The sequence below is a fragment of the Hyperoodon ampullatus genome (assembly GCF_949752795.1).
Source record: "Hyperoodon ampullatus genome assembly, chromosome: 2".
In the NCBI taxonomy this organism is placed as follows: Eukaryota; Metazoa; Chordata; class Mammalia; order Artiodactyla; family Ziphiidae; genus Hyperoodon; species Hyperoodon ampullatus.
The window spans coordinates 171,047,523-171,067,280 of NC_136915.1; the positions used below are offsets into that span (position 1 = coordinate 171,047,523).

The window sequence follows — 19,758 nt, forward strand, 5'->3', positions numbered from 1 at the left end:
CGATAGCCAGTCATAAGTAAATAATAATATATATGACAAAAATTGATGAATTGCATTTTTGAGTTTGAACAACGTTCTAGAAAGATCCTACTTTCTCTGCCATATTTCATAAGTATCAAATTGGATACTCCTGTTGTGCTGCAATTGCCAAAATAAGCTCAATAGTTAGAATGTTCCTTCTATATATCAAGTTGCATCCATTCAAAATATGGAATCCCCTGCACAAAACCAAAATGAGAACATGTTTTGCTCAAGCATTTGTTAATGTGGCTGTAAAATATTTAAAAGTTTCCTAACATATAGCATTTATTTTTAAAGTAGTCCCTTCACCCACAGTATTTCCGTAAGACTCTTTTGTAGCCCCTAAAAATCACCAAAAAGGGAAAGGACTCCTATCCCACTCCCTCCCCAACCCCTGCCAGCTACTTTTACTTTAGAGTGGGGGTCAGAAAACTTTTTCTGTAAAGGACCAGATAGTAAATATTTTAGGCTTTGCTAGTCATACAAACCCTGTTGTAGCTACTCAATTCTGCTGTTGTAGCACATGAAACCAACAACAGACAACAGTAAATGAATGGGTATGGCTGCATATGACCCAAGGCTGTAGTCTGCCAATCCTTGCTTTAGAGTACAGAAATTAATTTGCTTATGTAAAATATATAGCAAGATTAATAAATTAGAGCCTAAAAGAAAGGTACAGAATCTTTTTCTTTTAGTACTTTAGGAAAACCATCCTGTAATGCCTGTATTGTCTATTTTAAATATATCTACACAGTTTCATTTTTTTCTTACCCTGAGATATTTATTAAGAAAGGGTAATCTGGAGTCCAGTACATGAAACATCTTTGGGGATATATATTATTTAAATAGAAAGTGATAATACTTCTAGCATTAAAAGAACCCCAGCTGCCAAATAATAATGACTCTATAGTGTGCCTCCAACATATTGACTGTTAAAGGGCAATAAGTTCTCCCTGGCAGTGATTGCAGCAACTGAAAGTTATATTTTCATATCTTGTATAGGGATGAAATCGTCCAATATTTTTCTTTGTAGCAAGTAAGGTGGTTGGTGAAGACTCAGAAAATGGATTTCCAGGTGAGCTCTCTGTACAGGTTACTGGATCCAAAATGCGTAGAACCTACGGAAAATAAGAGGTGATGTCAGATGAATGCAGTAAGGACTGTAAAAGCCCTTGGTTTTATTAATATATAACTACCAATAACTGCTATTTCATTGGTATGAAACTGCCATAAAAAATAACATCTGAATGATGAATTTGATTAGAGAACTTATGCCTTTTCTCAAAAAGCTCTAAATTTGACAATGATGTCAAGTTATTATATTACCTAGTTTACCTATTTTAAAAAATAATGAAATTACTCTTATGCATATTGATGAAAATATATGAAAACATAAAAGAAAATTAGGTTATATCAATTTTACTGTAAGTGATTTTTATCTTTAACCAAAAAGTATGCACTACCTTTCTCCCTCAGTCCTTCACTGAACTGCCTGGAATTGGGATTCTGCCTTCATTCTTCTACTGAAATGTTATTTCAAAGTTTTTGATCATGTACTTATAAAATCAATGGTTTTCATTTCTCTTTTTCTAATTTATATGCAATATTTTATGCTAACGATCATGCTTTTGTTTCTTGGATTCATGGACACCATACTCTTAATTCTTCTGCTCTGATTTTTCCTATTCTGTTTCCTTTACTGAGACCCACAACAGGAGGAACTCTTGGGTTGAAAAAAATTCTCCAATTAAGGGCAAGGATAACATGGCTGGCTCATAGCTCCTGTTTCTCATTTTCATATTCTTTCAACCATCATCATATGATGAACATGGGTTATTGGGCAAAGGAGGCAGGTACTGGAATTGGAAAGGAATTGGGAAAAGCAGTGGGGGAAAGAGCTTTCTCTCCTTCTATGTAAGGCTTATTCAAAACAGCTTTCAGAAATGGCTTGAGATGTCTGTTTCCCTAGCTCTCACTGTCCAGCAGGTTTTTTTCCTTCTAAGTTACCAATGTACCCAAAGAGCTATAGCTAATTTAAAAATGTCCTGGCATCATTTAAGAGCTACCATTCTATTTCAGTACCTCTGTTTTTCTACTGGATTACTGCTTTTTCAATTTAGTTTTTGATATCCTTCTGTTTTTTACGGAACTTTGTTAGCTGCTACTGGACAAACAGAGATAAAGGGCTTATCTTAAAGCTGCTTATAAATTTAGAAGGGAAAATTATAACAGTACCCCAACTCTCTATATATGTTATTACAATATGTGCCTTTAGAGAGAGAAACAAAATGCCAAAGGAATACAATTAAAGGAGACCAAGATACCAGTATAGATAGAAGGTTTCTAGATTTTAGCCTGAAAGTGATAGGGAAGGATTTTAAGCAGGGTGCCTTTCAGAGAGATCACTCTATACACAGCAGGTGGATAAGGGAAGGAGTGGGCACTAAAGCAGACATGGGAAGAACAGAGAAAGGGAGTTTACAGCAGTAATCTAGCTAAGAAATGCTGACCTTGAAGCAATGTGGCTAAAAGGTCCAAGGGACACTAAGGAAGTAGGACTGTCAGTTTTGTTCAATGAGACGATAAGGTGGATAAAGGATTGGGAGAAGGGGATGTAAACCAAGCCTTGAGGCTACCCACCATTGTATAGTGAAATAGGAGGGTGTAGGGTTATGTAAGCCAAGGGAAGAGAGTGTTTCAAGATATCAGGAGTAGTTAATTATACCAAATGCTACTGGCAGCAACCAGGTAGGCAGCAACACCATTTCCCAACAAAAAGAATAGAAAAAGAGAAACGATTTTGGATAAAGCTGATGAGTTTAGTTTCAGGGACTGATTCAGTAAATAGCTGAACACCTACTGTTGTACAAAGGATTATGCCAGACCTTGAGGAAATGTAAGACATAAGCTCCTTAAGGAACTTACAGTTTGGGAGAGAGATGGAGAATCAAACAATTGCAATTTAACATGATAAAGAGCTATACTAGATATATATATATATATATATATATGTACAAAATGGAAGCCTGGAGGAAGGAACATCTAGGTTTGCCTGTGGGATTCAGGGAAGGCTGATTCTTAAAGGCAATATAGTGGTTGGGCAAGAAGAGAGATGTTGTTGGGAGGACAGTGTAGGCAGAGGGAAAGTATGTACAGAGGCATGAGATACAGTGGCCTCTCTGTGGAATGAAAGTGGTTAACACTGCTGGGATGTGAAGTGCAGAGGGTGGACACACCTGGAAAATGATCCTAGAGAAGGGGACCTGGAATAATGATTAATGAAAGGCCTTCTCTACAATATGAAATAATTCAGATTCAGTAATGAGGGAGACTGGGAGCCCTCTGAACAGCAGTACCAAGAATGATGGGATTGGCATTTTTGAAATAACTCACTGACAGTAGAGGATGGCATGGAGGCAGGTCAAAAGCAAGGTGGGGGATATTGGTGAGGAGGCTATTGCTAAAGTCTAGCCTGGAGATCAGGTGTTTGAACTTGGGAGAGGGGATAAATTAGAAGGAACTGATAGGACTTGTAAAGGCAACAGGATTAGAGGGATGAAGGATATAATAATAAAAATGATAGCTACGATTTATTGAGAAATTACTGTACCTATATTGGAAACTGCTACAGGCTTTATATGTATTATTTTATGGAATCCTCAAAACTGTTGAGATCACAGTTCATGGAGAGATGTTGAAGATTTTAAAAGTGGAAAAGTTCTGGTAATGACAAGGCCTATGATGGGGACATGGGAGTCAGATACTGAAGTGTAATGAGGATGAACCTGGATGGGTGTAGAACTGTGAGACCACAGTATTTGACAGGTCACCTGCATGAGCCCTCAATTCACGCAGGACTGAAGGTACCAGGTCTACACTAATTGATTCTGTGGAGTCTGGCACATTCCCATCTATATGGGGAAAAAACAAATAACATCTTAGACCAGAAGTAATCAATTATCTACTCTTGATTACTAAATTAAAAGTTCTATACAGTGGTTTTCATATCAAAATGAGCTCAAGAAAAGGATTATCAATGATTCAGTAGCTAAAAAATAGGTCATCTTTTTTTTTTTTTTGCAGTACGCGGGCCTCTCACTGTTGTGGCCTCTCCTGTTGTGGAGCACAGGCTCCGGACGCACAGGCTCAGTGGCCATGGCTCACGGGCCCAGCCGCTCTGCGGCACGTGGGATCCTCCCGGACCAGGGCACAGACCCGTGTTCCCTGCATCGGCAGGCGGACTCCCAACCACTGCGCCACCAGGGAAGCCCCAAATAGGTCATCTTTAAAAACAACTACATTTTTTTCTCCTCAAGAATAGAGTGTTTGAGAAAATTAAAGCTCAGAGGAGGAAATAATTTTCTACAAGATCACTAGCTCATTAGTATGAGAATCAAATTTTGATCCCATATTTCCTAACTCCCAATGCCAAGCACTTTCCATTACAACATGTCAACTTTCAATAAGAGGACAGTCTTAGAGGTTCCACAGATCACAAAAGAGAAGTATTTTACCGTTTCAGCCATTTTTTCTGCTGGGGTGCTGCAGAATTCAACTGTTGATGGAAACTTTTTTTGACCATTAGTGCCAACATCTCCCAGAAGATGAGAATTTACTGCTTTTGCCAACTTGTGATTTGTTAACGCTAGTTCTGCTGTGCTGTGAGGTTGCGCATTAGGGTAGTAAGTTTGCTCTCTTCCCCACTGCAAGGAAACCAAGAGCTCCTCCAACAACCTGCAAAGAACACACATGAGCACTGAATATTAATAAGAGGATAAAATATAAAAATCAAGAATGATGAATAAATGAGAAACATATTTCTGAAATCATATAGTATCTTTCTCCTCTTTCTCTCAGAGTTCAATAAATCAGGAAGTCTGGTAAAATAAGTCAGATTACAGAAAGCACTTATTGATTTTATGGTTATCTGGAAATCATTCAACAAACAGTACATTTTTTAGTTCTCGTATTTTAGTACAGGTAAAATATAATAGTATACTCATACAGTATTATAGAACTACTGATTTGATTTGTGCATTTATTGAGATATTCATATGGTATATGTGTATGATAATTTTTTGTGTGAGTTATATTGGTTGATTTCTAAATGATAAACTAACTTACAATGCTTGGGATAAAACCTACTTGGCCACAATCTATAAACATTTTTATACACTGTTGGATTTGAATCACTAAAATTCTGTTAAGGATTTTTGCATCTGTATTCATTAGAGATACTGGCCTGTAGTTTTCTTGTAGTGCCTCTGTCTGGTTTTGGTGTCAAGATGATGCTGGCCTCATAAAATGAGTTGGAAATTGTTCCCTTTTCTATTTTCTAGAAAAGTTTGTGTAAATTTGGTTTTATTTCCTCCTTAGATGTTTGTTAGTATTCACCAATGGATCCATATAGGCCTGGGGTTTCCTTTACTAGAAGGTTTTTGACTACAAAGTAAATTGCTTTAATAGGTTAGGGCTATTCAGGTTATCTGTTCTTGAGTACTCTGGTGGTTTGGGTCTTTTAAAGAAATCGTCCATTTAAGTTGTTGAATTGATTAGCATAGTGTTGTTCATAACAACCCCTTATTGTCTTTCCTATGTCTGCAGAATCTGTAGTGTACCCCTCTCCTTCTCATCCCTGATACTAGTCATGTGTATCTGTTTTTTTCCTGATTATACTGCCTAGAGGTTTTGTAAACTTATCTTTTCAAAGAACCAGTGTTTGGCTTTCTATTTCATTTATTTCTGCTCTCATCCTTTTCTTCCTTCTGCTTAATTTGCTCTTTGTGTTTCTTAAGAAGGAAGCTTAGATTATTGACGAGACCTTTTTTCTTTTCTACAATAAGCATTTAAAATTATAAATTTCCCTCTAAACACTGCTTTAGTTGTCTCCCACAGAATCTGATATTTTGATATATTGTGTTTTCATTCTTCTAATTTCCCCTATGATTTTCTCTTGACCTTTACTTATTTGACTTGTAAGAAATCAACTACATAAAAGTATAAAGTACATTTAAGGAAGACTATCAATTTTGACAGTTCTGGTGCATATAGACATGAAAGTAAGCTCTAATACTGTAGAACAGTTCTCAAAAAGATCTCCTTCCAGGCTTCCCTGGTGGCGCAGTGGTTGAGAGTCCGCCTGCCGATGCAGGGGACACAGGATCGTGCCCTGGTCCGGGAGGATCCCACATGCCGTGGAGCGGCTGGGCCCGTGAGCCATGGCCGCTGAGCCTGTGTGTCCGGAGCCTGTGCTCCTCAATGGGAGAGGCCACAGCTGGGAGAGGCCCGCGTACCACAAAAAAAAAAAAAAAAAAAAAATCTCCTTCCAAAGGAAAGAACGGTATGCTTTTTGGCTTCTACCAAAAACCATACAAAACTGCTATAACTGTAACCAAAAACTACTTTTAAATCCAGAGATTTCTTCTATTATAGATATAACTAATTCTCTCCCCAATTAAGAATAAAAGAAGCATGTCTTCTGTTTTTTCAGTCTTTCTCCCTCCCCTGGGCATCTGTTTTAAAATGTATATGCTCAATAAGTTACTAAATGTAGAAATACTAAAGAACTATCTCAATAACAAAAATTGCAGGAGAAAGGAGAAGAGTTCAGAATGTAAACAAGTGCCATACTTCTGCGTAGCTATCATTTCCTGACGAAACTGTTCCCGTTCACTCAGGAGATCTTGTATAGCACTCTGTGCATCACGGTTTTGACGCTGTAAAACCGCTCTGGAGTTGGTTAACTCATCTGCCATAACCCTGGAAAAGATTAAAATCTTACATATAAATTCTCTGACAGTGTTAAGAAGTTAATATACTACCTTTGTGACTGTCATTTGTAAAAACTTACAAAAAAGATTTAATGTTGTCAAATTACTTCTCAGTTTTTAAATCTTCACTAAAAAACATTTAAAATCTTTATGAGCTTAGAACTTATTAAAGGGACTCAATTAAAATATCTGTTTACAAAATGACAAAGGAAACAGTTTTTTAACTTTTCTATATAGTGACTTTGGAATGTACTTCAGTCTTACTCTAGATTAATCAAGTTTTGGAAAAAAATAATATTATTTAAATGTTTTTTAAATACGGAAAATTTAAGAGGAAAAAAATGAGTTATTTTTCTGCCATCAATTACTTCTTTGTCCTTAGAAAAATATTAAATATAGAAAGATTTATAAAAAAGCAAAACTAAGTCCTTCCTGTCCAGCATCCCCATCCTTTTATAATCAGTAATCAATAAAGTAACCAATACATTTTTCTAGAAAAAAATAATTTATGTGTATATCAACATAAAATTATGTGTAAAAATAACTATATTCATATTATTTATAAAAAAGGGATTATTTAATACAAACTTTTCTATAGTTTGCTTTTTTTTCACCTAATAATTTATCTTGGTGATTTTTTTTCATATTAGCACACATAGAGCTAACTCATTCCCTTTTTAAAAAAAAAAACAGCTTCATGTTTTCTTTTGATTGGATGTACCAAAATGTATTTAACCAATTCTCTATTGATGGAACTGAAGCAAAATTTTAAAGTATTTTTATTCAGCTGAAAATCTTAAAACTAAAGTCTCAGACCATAGTAACCACTGAATTCCTTAAAATGAAAACAATTCTGACATTAAAAGATTAAATCAACTAAAATATCAATAAAGTTTGGTTTATTATTATTGCCCTTAGAGTGTTACTATCAGCATTGATCAGAATGTTAAAACAAAGTTATTACAGTAATCTGTAAAATATATGCATGATTTGCTTCTTAAGCTGTTCAATGAGAATTAATTAATATTCATTCTAAGTCAATAAACAGTAAATTCATTTCTCCAAATAGATCCTATATTAGTACAATTAGAAATAGATGTGTGTTAGATGGATAACACCCAGATCCTGTTCTCCAGTAACTCAAAGTTGGAAGGAGGGGATAAATAGACAATCATAATATATAAGACAGCTTCCCAACTACCAGTGTGTCCATGGGCCTGGGGGTTCTAGGGGCCTGGGGTTCTCACCTCTACTGGAGAGTAGCCTCATCCATTATGCTATACAGTATGTCATACAGATGTTATCATTTTCTGTTTGTGCATGGTGAGAAAAAGGTTGGGAAGCTCTATTATGTAGTAAAATGAGCTATGAGAACAGAGCACGAGAGACAAAATATGATGTACGGAGTGGCAATGATATTTGAGTTCTCCAGATAGAAGGTGGGGAAAAATAGTCTTCAAAAATTTACACATTTATTAATTGCCTGAGTTTACAGTTTTGTTTTGATCTTAAACATTGTAGTAGGAGTGATTTCTACTACAGAAGAGTAACTCAGAATTCTGGAATGAGGGAGGTGCTTTTTGATACCACTCTTCCATTTATGGAGACTGTATGACCATCCAGAGGAGGGAGAGTCCACATCTTAAATAATATATGTGGTACTCTGACAATTTGAATCAGAAATTTTCACACTACAATCTATTTTCTTGCATTAGGGGTCAAAAATCTGATAGAGCAAAAGCTAGGAAATGAAATACTATTTAAAATATAAAATACCTGCTTGCAAGGAATTTACTTCGCCACACATCACACTGTATCGACATCCGTTCTAACTGTTCGGAAAGCTGAGCTATGTTTCGACCTAGGGCTTCGTTTTCTAAAATAAGCTGATTTTTCTCACGGGCTAGACGTTCAAAGTGATATTGAAGATCATCCCCAACAGAAGCCACCAGCAGCTTTTTTAACTCACGATTGACCTGGAGGAAATCATGACCAATACAACAAGCTCAAAGTGATGCCAGTGACTTTAATGTAGCAAAATGAACAAAAGAGAAACTGTGTTTCATGTAGTTTGGACCTCCATTACTAAAAGTGTGTATCAAAAAGTGATATTAAATATTTAAGTTTCATAATGTATACAACCATGTCTACATCTCTATTAATCTATAGTCCATGTGGTTATAATCTGAGCCTCTTATTATAAGAGTACAAATCATTATCATAAAAATTACAAACTGCCTCCAGTCAACACTTAAAGGCAAAAAATTAGAAAACTGAACCAATACATTTTGCTAAAAGATATGACAGAGTGTTTTATAAATCTTTTCCAACATTTAAAAATTGATTTCTTTGTGCCTTAGGATTTTTATTTTTAAGAATTTAAGCAAAGAAAGCAATTCACATGTCTATAAGCATGTTCTTCACATTGTTATCAAAAATGCAAAAAATTAAAACATAAATGTCCAATAAAAGGTATTGGTATATGGTGCAGTCATTGAAGAACACTGTTGCTATTAATAATGATATTTTAGTAGAATATCCTGTATTAACAACTAAAAAACAACTAAAAAAAGTGAGTTACAAGGCAAAAATATACTCAGTATGTATAATTATGCATTTATAGCCAGATGGTATAATATAGGTAGCACTATTTTCATTATTTTTTCTGTATTTTCTAAAATGTTTACAAATAAATATGTACTAGTTTTGTAATTTGAAATCAGTTATTTAAAAATATATTAAAATATATTATTAAATATATTAGAAACATATTTGGATGACAACCACTAACCATGGTGTCACAAAGACTAACATCTAGCAAAAAGATGTATAATCTAACAGAGAGGCAAAGTGGGGCTGGTAAGGCAATTACTAAGATGTAAAGATTAAAGAAAGTGAATCAAACACTATAGATAATTTTCCATTTATAATGAAGATACTGATACTTATACCACCATTTTCTTTATTCTAAGTATTATCTATACATAGAAAAAAATACTTGGAATTTATGGATTCTTAAAGCAAGGATTATTAACTAGTCTTACTTAGTCTCCGTTCTGCAAGTCCATAACTGTAACCTCCTTTACAACTTATAGGTGGTCTTGTCCAAAGTACCTCACATTGTCCAAAGTACCTCATACTTCAACCATGTTTAGAAGATAAATTCCCAACATAAACTAGTTCTATTAGAGGCACTAAAGAGAATGAGAAAGTTAAGAGGAAGTTTTTTAGATAAATGACAAGTTATAATGACACTGCAAGAGGAAGTATTGTTTTCTAACATGCAGGCTCAGAAGGCCCAGGTATAAAGAGAGGTACTCATTAAACCTATTAAGGCTGTTCTTACCTCTGACTGTACTCTGAGCTGGTTTGAAAGACCTTCTTTGTCCTGTAGTAACCTCCTTTCAGAGTTCTTGAGCTTTTCCAATATATTCTTTACCTCAGATAGTTCCTTTCTAGGTTCTTCAACTCCCTCTGGCTGGCCAAGTAATTCTCCTTTTTGATGTCCCACAGACTTAACCTTTGCATTTTTGTTGGGGATATCATGGGTTATAGCGGCTTTGGGAACTAATATTCTTACAGCTTCGACTTCCACTGCTTTTTCAGCGAGAATCTTCCCCAGCTGAAGAACGCCTGGGCTCTCTGATGGAACTGCTTTCTTTCGTGGACTTGGAAGGATGTGATGCTTTATAGGTTGGATTCCAGGAGTAACTTCAATAGATTTAGGTGGTTCCTCAGTTTCCATTCCATCTCCCGCTCCTCGAATTGGGGATGAAGTAAGGATGACTATAGAAGGGAAAACAAAACATAAACTACTTACTGAAAAGAAATGCCAGGAAAATGCTAAGACATGCTTTACCCTACATTCAGAATTCCTGGTACTGAAAAAAAGGGAAAAAATTTAGAGTAAAAATTTTCAAAACAATCATGTGTCAACAAAAGATGAACAACGTCTTACAGGTTCAAACTTTCCTTAAGTAAATGGTTTCTCTCTTGGTAGAAACTGCAAGAGATTTGGAATCAAGGTATTCGGCTTCAACTTCTACTTCCTAGTATAATCGTAAGTAACTAATGTAACCCTCCATGAATCTCTAGTTCCTAATCTGCAAAATGGAGATAGTAACAACTATGCTACAGGGTTGTGGTACGAAAGAATGTAATAAGATCAAATGCCTGGCACGTTGTAGACATTCAATAATATTAGTTACATATAAAAATAAATATAAGCTATGTATATACGTATTTGAAAGTGTCTACCTCAAAATAGATAGACCTGTTTTTGTGAACTCTTAGCAAAGAATGCTTCACAAGTTATCCAACCAGATTCCTTAATACTCTCTCTCCTAGGCCTTTGTTTCTGCTATTTCTTATTCTCTTAAATGGCTTCTTTTGACACTTACTGTGGTTCTCACTTATCCCTTTAAGAAGTCAGCTTAAACTCTACTCTGCATTAAATTTTCCCAACTGTTCTAGTCTACTCTCTGAATGCCTATGCTACTTACTATCTCAAACATTCAGTTTGAATCTTAATCATGAACCATAATTATCATTTATGGGTTTTGTTATATGCTAAATCTCACTTTCCCAATAAATCTGATAAGCACACTCTGGCCAGGCATCATGCCCTAAACAAGTGGAAGGAGCATGGTATTATAGAAATGACATGAACTCTGGGATCAGCCAGATCTGGTTTTGAGTCCCATTTCCACGACTGCTACCTGTACAATCCTGGACAAAATCCTGCAATTATCTGAGCTTCAGTTTTAGCCTCCATGAAATGAATTTAACAATACATCTAGGGTTACCTTATGTCTTAAATGAGAAAATGGTTAAGTAACAAATAAACAACACTTATAAAAGATTTACCATGTGCCAAACACTATTCTAAATACTTTACACATAACTCATTTATCCTTACAGTAACCCTTTGAGGTAAATATAATTAGCTCTATTTTATAGATGAAGAAAATAAGGCACAAAGAGGTTCAAGAACTTGCCCAAAGTCATACCACACAGTTAGCAAGTAGAAGATGCAGAATGCAATTCTGGGCAGCCTGGTCCCAAAAACTGAGGCCTTAACCACTGCACACACTGCCTCTTCAAGTGTCAAAAGTGTCTGGCACAGAATTGCAGACACTCAATAAATGGTAGCTCCCATTCCTTTCCTCTGTAACACTTAATACATTGCTGCACACATTTACTAATTTGCTCAATTAAAATAATCTCCCGTCTGGGACTTCCCTGGTGGCGCAGTGGTTAAGAATCTGCCGGCCAATGCAGGGGATACGGGTTCGAGCCCAGGTCCGGGAAGATCCCACATGCTGTGGAGCAACTAAGCCCGTGAGCCACAACTACTGAGCCCACATGCCACAACTACTGAAGCCCACATGCCTAGAGCCCGTGCACCACAACAAGAGAAGCCACCGCAATGAGAAGCCTGCACACCACAACTAGAGTAAGCCCGCGCGCAGCAATGAAGACCCAATGCAGCCAAAAAAAAAAAACTCCCCTCATATAAGACAAACCTGCCTAGCCATCCTTAGTTTAGATAACCTTTGGAAGGCAGCTATGCCCACCACTATACTACCAATGCTCCAGTCAAATAACAAAAATTTTGTTTCTTTTCTCCTATTTTACCTTACCTCAAATAAAGCAGTGTAAGAAGTTTCATTGAGTCATCTTTCTCCAAGAAAGGGCTAATTTCACTAATTGATTCAAGAAAATAAGTGGTTTAGAGCTTAGAAAGAATGGAGGATCTGCTAGAATGGGAAATGTTGCAACCTTGAGGAAATGGCTGAGATGATACCTAACCTACACGGAGTTCTTGAATTAGTATATTCAGTAACATCCCTATGAGCTACAAGTTAGATTCCTTGCCATTTTACGAGTCCAGCATACATCTGAGAAAATGGAGGCCCAAACCTAGGAATGGTAATGATAATTAGCTTTTATTCAATTTACTATGTGCCAAGGACATAGTTCTAAGTCCTTCAGATGCATCAATATCATTTAATTTTTACAAGTTTCATGGGGTAAGCACAATAGTACCCATTTTGTAGATAGAAACAGAGGCTGTGAAAGGTTAAATAGCTTGTCCAAATCATCAGTGTCAAACTGGGATTTGAGTCTGAATATGACTCCAGAGCTAAGCTGTTAATTGGTCTGGGAGGCCTTCCACAAACAGAACTATTGCCTCACCAACCTTGAACTTACTGCCTCTGCTAAGAGCCCTATTTGTCAGGTTGCAAAAGCCCACAGAGTTTATATAACAGTTATAGTGAACTTAAAAAAATGCAGACCTGATCTGCATCAAACCCCTGAATGGCTTCCTATCACTCTCAGAATAAAGACCAAGATCCTTACCATGGCCTATACGGCCCTTGGTGATCTGGCCCCCTGCCTATCTCCTGGGTCTCAATTTATGCCATTCACTCCCTCAGATCCTAAGTTCCAGTGTTACTTGCTTTCTTTTAGTGTCTCAATAGGAGCAAATGCCTTCCTCTTCCTCTGCAGACATTTCTTCTTGGAATCTTCTTCCTAACTTCTTCTCCCCTACTCATGCTTCAAATCTCAGTTCAACCTTTCCAAAGGGAAGCCTTTCGCTTCCATGATTAGGCTAAGTTCTTTGTTTACACGCCCCTAGAGCAAAGACCCTGCCTTTCTCTGTTTACCATTTATCAAAATGGTAAACATTTTTTTCAGTGTAATTAGTGATATACTATTTATGCCTTCCACTAGGATATAAGTTCCATGAGGGTGGGACTATGTGTCACTCTTTTACCACTATATTCTTAGTAAAGTGCCTTGTACCCAGAACTCTCTATCTGATGAACAATAAATAAATGGAAGCAAGAGGAGGGGAAAAGGATAAGCACATATAACAATGCTGATGATAAACTTTTGAGTTTTACAGGCAACAAACATGCTGCTTGGTGCCTGATATTGGCCAGACATTGTATGAGGTAGTGGGGACCTCTATGCTTAAGAAACTTACTATCTAAACTTGAGGAGACAGGACATACATGTAAAAAGATAACATGTGTTACTGGGTAATATATAATAAGTGTGCAATAAGTGGTAGAAAAATATTTCTACAGAAATTTGATTTCTACAAAAATGTTAACTGAACAATCATGGACTATTGGTCAGTCTTTGGTGAATTCATTACTATCTAGCCAAATCATATATTCATATGATTTGAATATACATTTACAATGTTGCGTTAATTTCTCGTGTACAGCAAAGTGATTCAGTTATACGTATGTATATATTCTTTTTCATATATTTTTCCATTATGGTTTATTACAGGATATTGAATATAGTTCCCTGTGCTATACAGTAGGTCCTTGTTGTTTATCCATTTGATATATAATAGTCTGCATCTGCTAATCCCAAACTCGCAATCCATCCCTCCCAGGTTTCTACATTTTAATAAGCTTATTTTTCTTCTTCTTCCAAACTTAGTTATATAGATACAGAAACTACAGAGTAGAACAGATTACCATCATACACAGTCACATATCTTCTGGTTTCTATTACTATTTTTTTAAAACATTACATTATTAAAAGATATTAAGAAGAAAAAATTATGTATATTCTAATTATTCTAAAATAACTTTTCATTACTTCAAATTTCTTCAATATTTTTATATACTTATACTCATAATTAACTTTATAAGCTTAATATATTTTTCTGTTTTGCTAGTCTTCATATTTTCATTTTATGACTATATTATTCCTTCAAGTTAATATAGCACTATTTAATTAATTACTATTTTATTGTTGGATGTTTAGACTCTTTCCAATTTTTTATTATAAAAATGCTTTAGTGAATATTTTTATGCCTACAGGTTTTTTTTTTCAAATTGTGAATTATTTCTTTTGAATAAATTCTCAAGAATAGAATTAATGTGCCAGGTGAAGATCTGCATTGTCAAACTGCCTCACAAAATAACCCTACTGCTGTATCAGTAGATCTATTACTTATGTCTTTATTTAGTTTTATTTTTTGCATGCTCCATATCCATGAGCTAATGCAATACTTAAAAGTAAATAAGAAAACATTCTGAAGTGTTTAGAATGGCACAGTAAGCACTCATTAAATGTTACCTCCTATTGCTTTTATTATTATTCTTTAAAAAAATCTAATAACTTTGGTTCTTGATTAAGGGGAGAAAAAGCTTAATATCATAAAATATAATTGTGCCTTTTATTCTCTTATGCTAAAGTTTTACAAAGTTATATCATCAGACTTTAGGACTATTTTTTCATTTATCAGATTTTTGGGGACTTTTTCCTAAGTATGTAGTAATGTACTGGGAATCCTGAGTTATGTTACACAGGAGGTAGAAAGACATTAAGGTGTTCTATTTAACAAAATGTTTTATATTAAAATAAAATATTTTATCATTTCTGTATTAAATGTTAACTAAGACATACCTTGAGCTTTAGGACTGACTCTACTTTCAAAAAGATGAACAAAGGAATACTTCCGAAAGTGAAATAAAGGGTTTGGTACTTAGTTCATGCTGTAGCACATCAGCATGGAGAAGGAGAATTCCCACTGAACTGGTTTAAAAATAAAGGCCTGGGCTTCCCTGGTGGCGCAGTGGTTGAGAGTCCACCTGCCGATGCAGGGGACACGGGTTCGTGCCCCGGTCTGGGAAGATCCCACATGCCGCGGAGCGGTTAGGCCCGTGAGCCATGGCCGCTGAGCCTGCGCGTCCGGAGCCTGTGCTCCGCAATGGGAGAGGCCACAACAGTGAGAGGCCCGCGTACTGCAAAAAAAAAAATAATAACAATAATTTGTTTCTCTCCTAGACTAAACTGTTGAGATCTCCGCAGGGCAGGGACTGCCTCCTAATCTTGGTATCATCAGCTTAATGAAATGGTGCTTGGTGCAGAAAAGGTCAGTAAGTGCTTATGGAAGTTCATTAATGTTAACATTAACACACCACCTAGAAGATTTCCTTTTAACATCCAATAACTAACTCATTTAAAAACTGCTCAATTTTTTTCCTCTACACGAAATCATTAATTGCTAACTCATAATCTGACAAACTTTTCAGATCGTAGGCAGATTCAGTTATAAAAGTTAAATTAGGGATCATCACTTGGTAATTTTAAATTAATATTCTTTTATATGTCACCAGTATCACCCAATGAAGTTTACTTACCACTAAATTAGAAAAATATGCTATAGGCAGTGGACTTAAGAGTCAGGCCCACGTTTACTGACGTGGAATCCAAACGTTCCTTTTGTCACAGGCCCCGCAAATAAAAGAGCTTCCCGGTCAAATAAGTGTGGGCAGTGCTGCATACCATGTATATCTCTTTGGAGCTGCACAGTGTACATCAGTATATTAAAGGCTCTGAAGGGTCCTGTAGTATAATCTCTCCCTTAATCCAGCATTTCTCTAATTTATCTGTCCATGGAATCCTTTTTCACCTAATAACTATTGTTCCACAGACTTAGAGTTAAAAGTTAGACTATTTTATGGAATTATAAATATTTGAACATCTCAGACCTTCCTATTTGGTCTACTTTCACTGAACTGTCTGACTTTAATCCCTTTACTTTTAATTTCAACCTTGCTTCCCCCAAAAGTTTTGGATTCAAATTCTAATTTTCTAATTGTTCCTATTTATTGCATGTTTCCCTTTCAAAATGCCTTAGCAGCAAGGACACATCCCTCTCATGATGACAGTATTGCTCAAACGTCTGCTGAGAAGTTCTGTCCCTATAAGCCAATCTTGCTTCTTTTCTGAGGCAGTTATAGGAAATGCAGGCAACTGACAAATGGCAACCATATACGTGCACCTTTTCTCAGGCCATGTGATACAAGTAACTGTTCTTCACTAACAGTTAAAACGATATTAAATGAAGGATTAGGACTAACAGCTGAATTATCTACCTCACTGTAAAATTAAGATCAAATGAAATAATGTATGTGAAAGTGCTTTATAACTCTAATCCTCATTACAAACAAGTAACAACAAATAAATAATTTCACAGAGGCCTTGCAATAACTAACTTCTAATTACTAATGATAATGTCGTATTTAGTTTTTCGTTTTTTGCCAAGTACCACGCTAACTGCTTTCATAGTAGTTATGATTTAATTGCTCTTATTTCCCATTAATCCCCAGCTTATTACTTTCATTTCAGTTTCTGGTTTGCTTATTCTAATAATATAAAAAGCCTCCGGTGACCTGAAATGCTCTTGCACTCAGCTGAATTAAATTCAATTAAATATTTATTGGCATGATCTTTGCTGTCTAAACACATTTAAACCCCCTTTAAAGAGTTTGCTTTTGGAGATCTGCTTGCTGCAAAACTGGCTTCTAGAAAATAGTTTCCCATCTCTCACTGACAGCTCCAACCTCTACAACTCACTCTACCCAAGAATAACCTGAATCAAGAGGAGCTCACTTTGGGACATGCTAAGACTGTTATCTGTGTCTAAGTGAAGATAATCAGTAGACAGTAAGCTACAAGGGTCTGAATCACAAGGAAAGAGATCTGAGCTATAGATAGATTTGGAAGCCATCCTTATAATTACTAAAGCTGTGAGAGTAGAAGAGAAGAAGGGCTGAAAAACATTAAAAGATAAACCAGAAGAAGAGGAGAATTAAAAAGAAACTATAACTAGGGCAGTGGTGTCCAACAGAACTTTCTACAATTATAGAAATGTTCTATATCTGCACTTTCTAATACAATACCCACCAGCCACATGTGGCTATTGAGCACTTCAATGTGGCTGATGTGACTGAGAAACTGAATTTTTAATTTTAAAAAATACTAATTTAAGCTCAAATAGCCACATGTGGCTACTGCATTGGACAGTGAAGGGCCACAGAGTAGACAGAAAATAAGAGTAAAGTCATGGAAATCAAAGAAAGAAAGTATTTCAAAAAGTGGGAATGATCAATAGTATGAAATGTTATACAAAGGACAAGCAAGGCAGGACTAAGAAGTAACTACTGTAGTTAGCAAATGTTCGGAGTTGAATTGTGTCCCACCCATACCTCAGAATGTGACCTCATTTGGAAATAAAGTCATTGCAGATGTAATTAGTTAAGATGAGATCATACTGGAGTAGTGTGCACCCTAATCCAATATGATTAATGTCCTTATAAAAAGGAGAAATTTGGACACAGAGACATACATGCACAGGGAGAATGCCATGTGAACAAAAAGGCAAAGATCACTGTGATGTGTCTACAAGCCAAGGAATACTAAAAATTGCCAACAAACCACCAGAAACTAGGAGAGAGGCCTCGAACAGATCCTTCCCTAGTGCCTGCAGAGGGAGCATGGCTCTGCCAACACCTTGATCTTGGACTACTAGACTCTAAAACTGTGAGACAATAAATTTCTGTTGTTTAAGCCACCAGTTTGTGATACTTTGTTACAGCAGCCCTAACAAACCAATGCAATAAGAAAAAGGTCTTTTATACCTGCTAGTTGTTTGTTCATCTACCCAAATCTTTTAAAATGTACATTCTTATTTATTTAAATCTTAATCTTCTAGTGGACAGAGAACATAGCTATAAAAATTTGCTTTTACACTACTGTTTAACAGTAGTAGTCATCTAATAAATACTACCAAATGATGTTACTATTCACCTGTATATCTGTACTACTGAAATGTAAACACTGCATTAAAAAACAAACATGAAGAGATATGAAATACAAATGATTCCCAAGGGCTCTATAGGGTTTGGTTACCTGGCTCAAACAGTCCTTTGTCCTATCATCATAAATTTCATGTTTTAAAAACAATTATCAGCAAAAGAAGAACACTTACCTTTGGTTTCTAAACTTTCAAGAGTAGTCATTTTTTTCACCAATAAAAATGCACCCCAAGACTTCTACTAAAAAACCTAAAAATGTATAAAACGAAAGAATTAAAACAATACCATATAAACATATTCACTAAGTCCCCGTAATTTATATACTGTGATATTCTCCTTCTGCATTTAATAAGGCTGCATTTAGGAGGTGCCCCTTATAGCCCTTTTTCACAAGGTGATATTGTTATGGTTACCAAATGTCTCAAAAAAATTAGGGGTGGTTTATTTTCAAATTTCTGTTTCAGTGTATACTCTAAATTACCAACAGTATCTTCTAAATTATCAGATGTGTGTCCTTAAATTTAGCTCAGAAAGAGTACTATAGTTACTGTAGGGGCTTTTGTATCACTGATATGACACCAGGAATTTAAAAGTAATTAAAGTAAACTATGTTCTCAGTAGACATTATGGACACTATTTTGTTCATTATATATTATCAGAGAGGAGCTTCTGTTCAGATGTTTAACAAGCGACAAAAAATTCATAACTTAATTTGCACTTCTTGGTAATAAAACTAAAATAGCATAGCATATGCTTTCAGAAATGTATGCATGGCCTTACAGTATAGACTAAGATTCAGTGGAGAACGTGAGAAGGAAGGTGATACTAATGCAGTGATTATGAGTATGATGAACTGGACACTGGATGACAACTGGTTTCACCACAAAAATGATCACTCGGGTACTCGATATAACTCGGCATAGCATCTCCCACGATTACCTTCCTCAAAAGTCACAAACCCTCCTCCTATTGTTCTGAAAACAGGTCTCCAAAGACCCTTCGAAAGAGCAGTGAGCCCTCGGAAGATGCGCAGCGAAATGTACGAGCGCAGCGAAATGTACGAGCACAGCCAGTGTCGGCCGGCAAACACCAAGGGAAGGGGGTGAAGGATGGGTCTGGAGTGGGTAACAGGTATGAAGGCGGCAGGATGGAAGCGACAAGCCTGTCAACCTCTGCGGTCCCCAGAAGTCGAATCCCAAGTTCCGTGCCTGTCTGAACAAGCCTTCCTGGAACAACAGGCAACCTTTCCTTACAAAGCGACTGAACACCAAACTTCAACTCAGACCGCCGTCCCGTTCCAAAACGCCCTCTTAGTTACACAAGCCCGTTTT

At 36.1% G+C, this 19,758-nt stretch overlaps 1 protein-coding gene across 1 annotated transcript; it reads right to left on the reverse strand.

Annotated features, from left to right (window-relative positions):
* Positions 1–953: 953 nt before the first annotated feature.
* BLZF1 (basic leucine zipper nuclear factor 1) lies at positions 954–18,631 on the reverse strand (the record flags this gene model as incomplete). The annotated part of the gene is made up of 6 exons (XM_079727997.1): positions 954–1,139; positions 4,536–4,755; positions 6,652–6,780; positions 8,568–8,767; positions 10,138–10,577; positions 18,601–18,631. The coding sequence occupies 6 exons, from the start codon at positions 18,629–18,631 to the stop codon at positions 954–956; spliced, it is 1,206 nt and encodes a 401-aa protein (XP_079584123.1).
* Between the last annotated feature and the right edge of the window lie 1,127 nt (positions 18,632–19,758).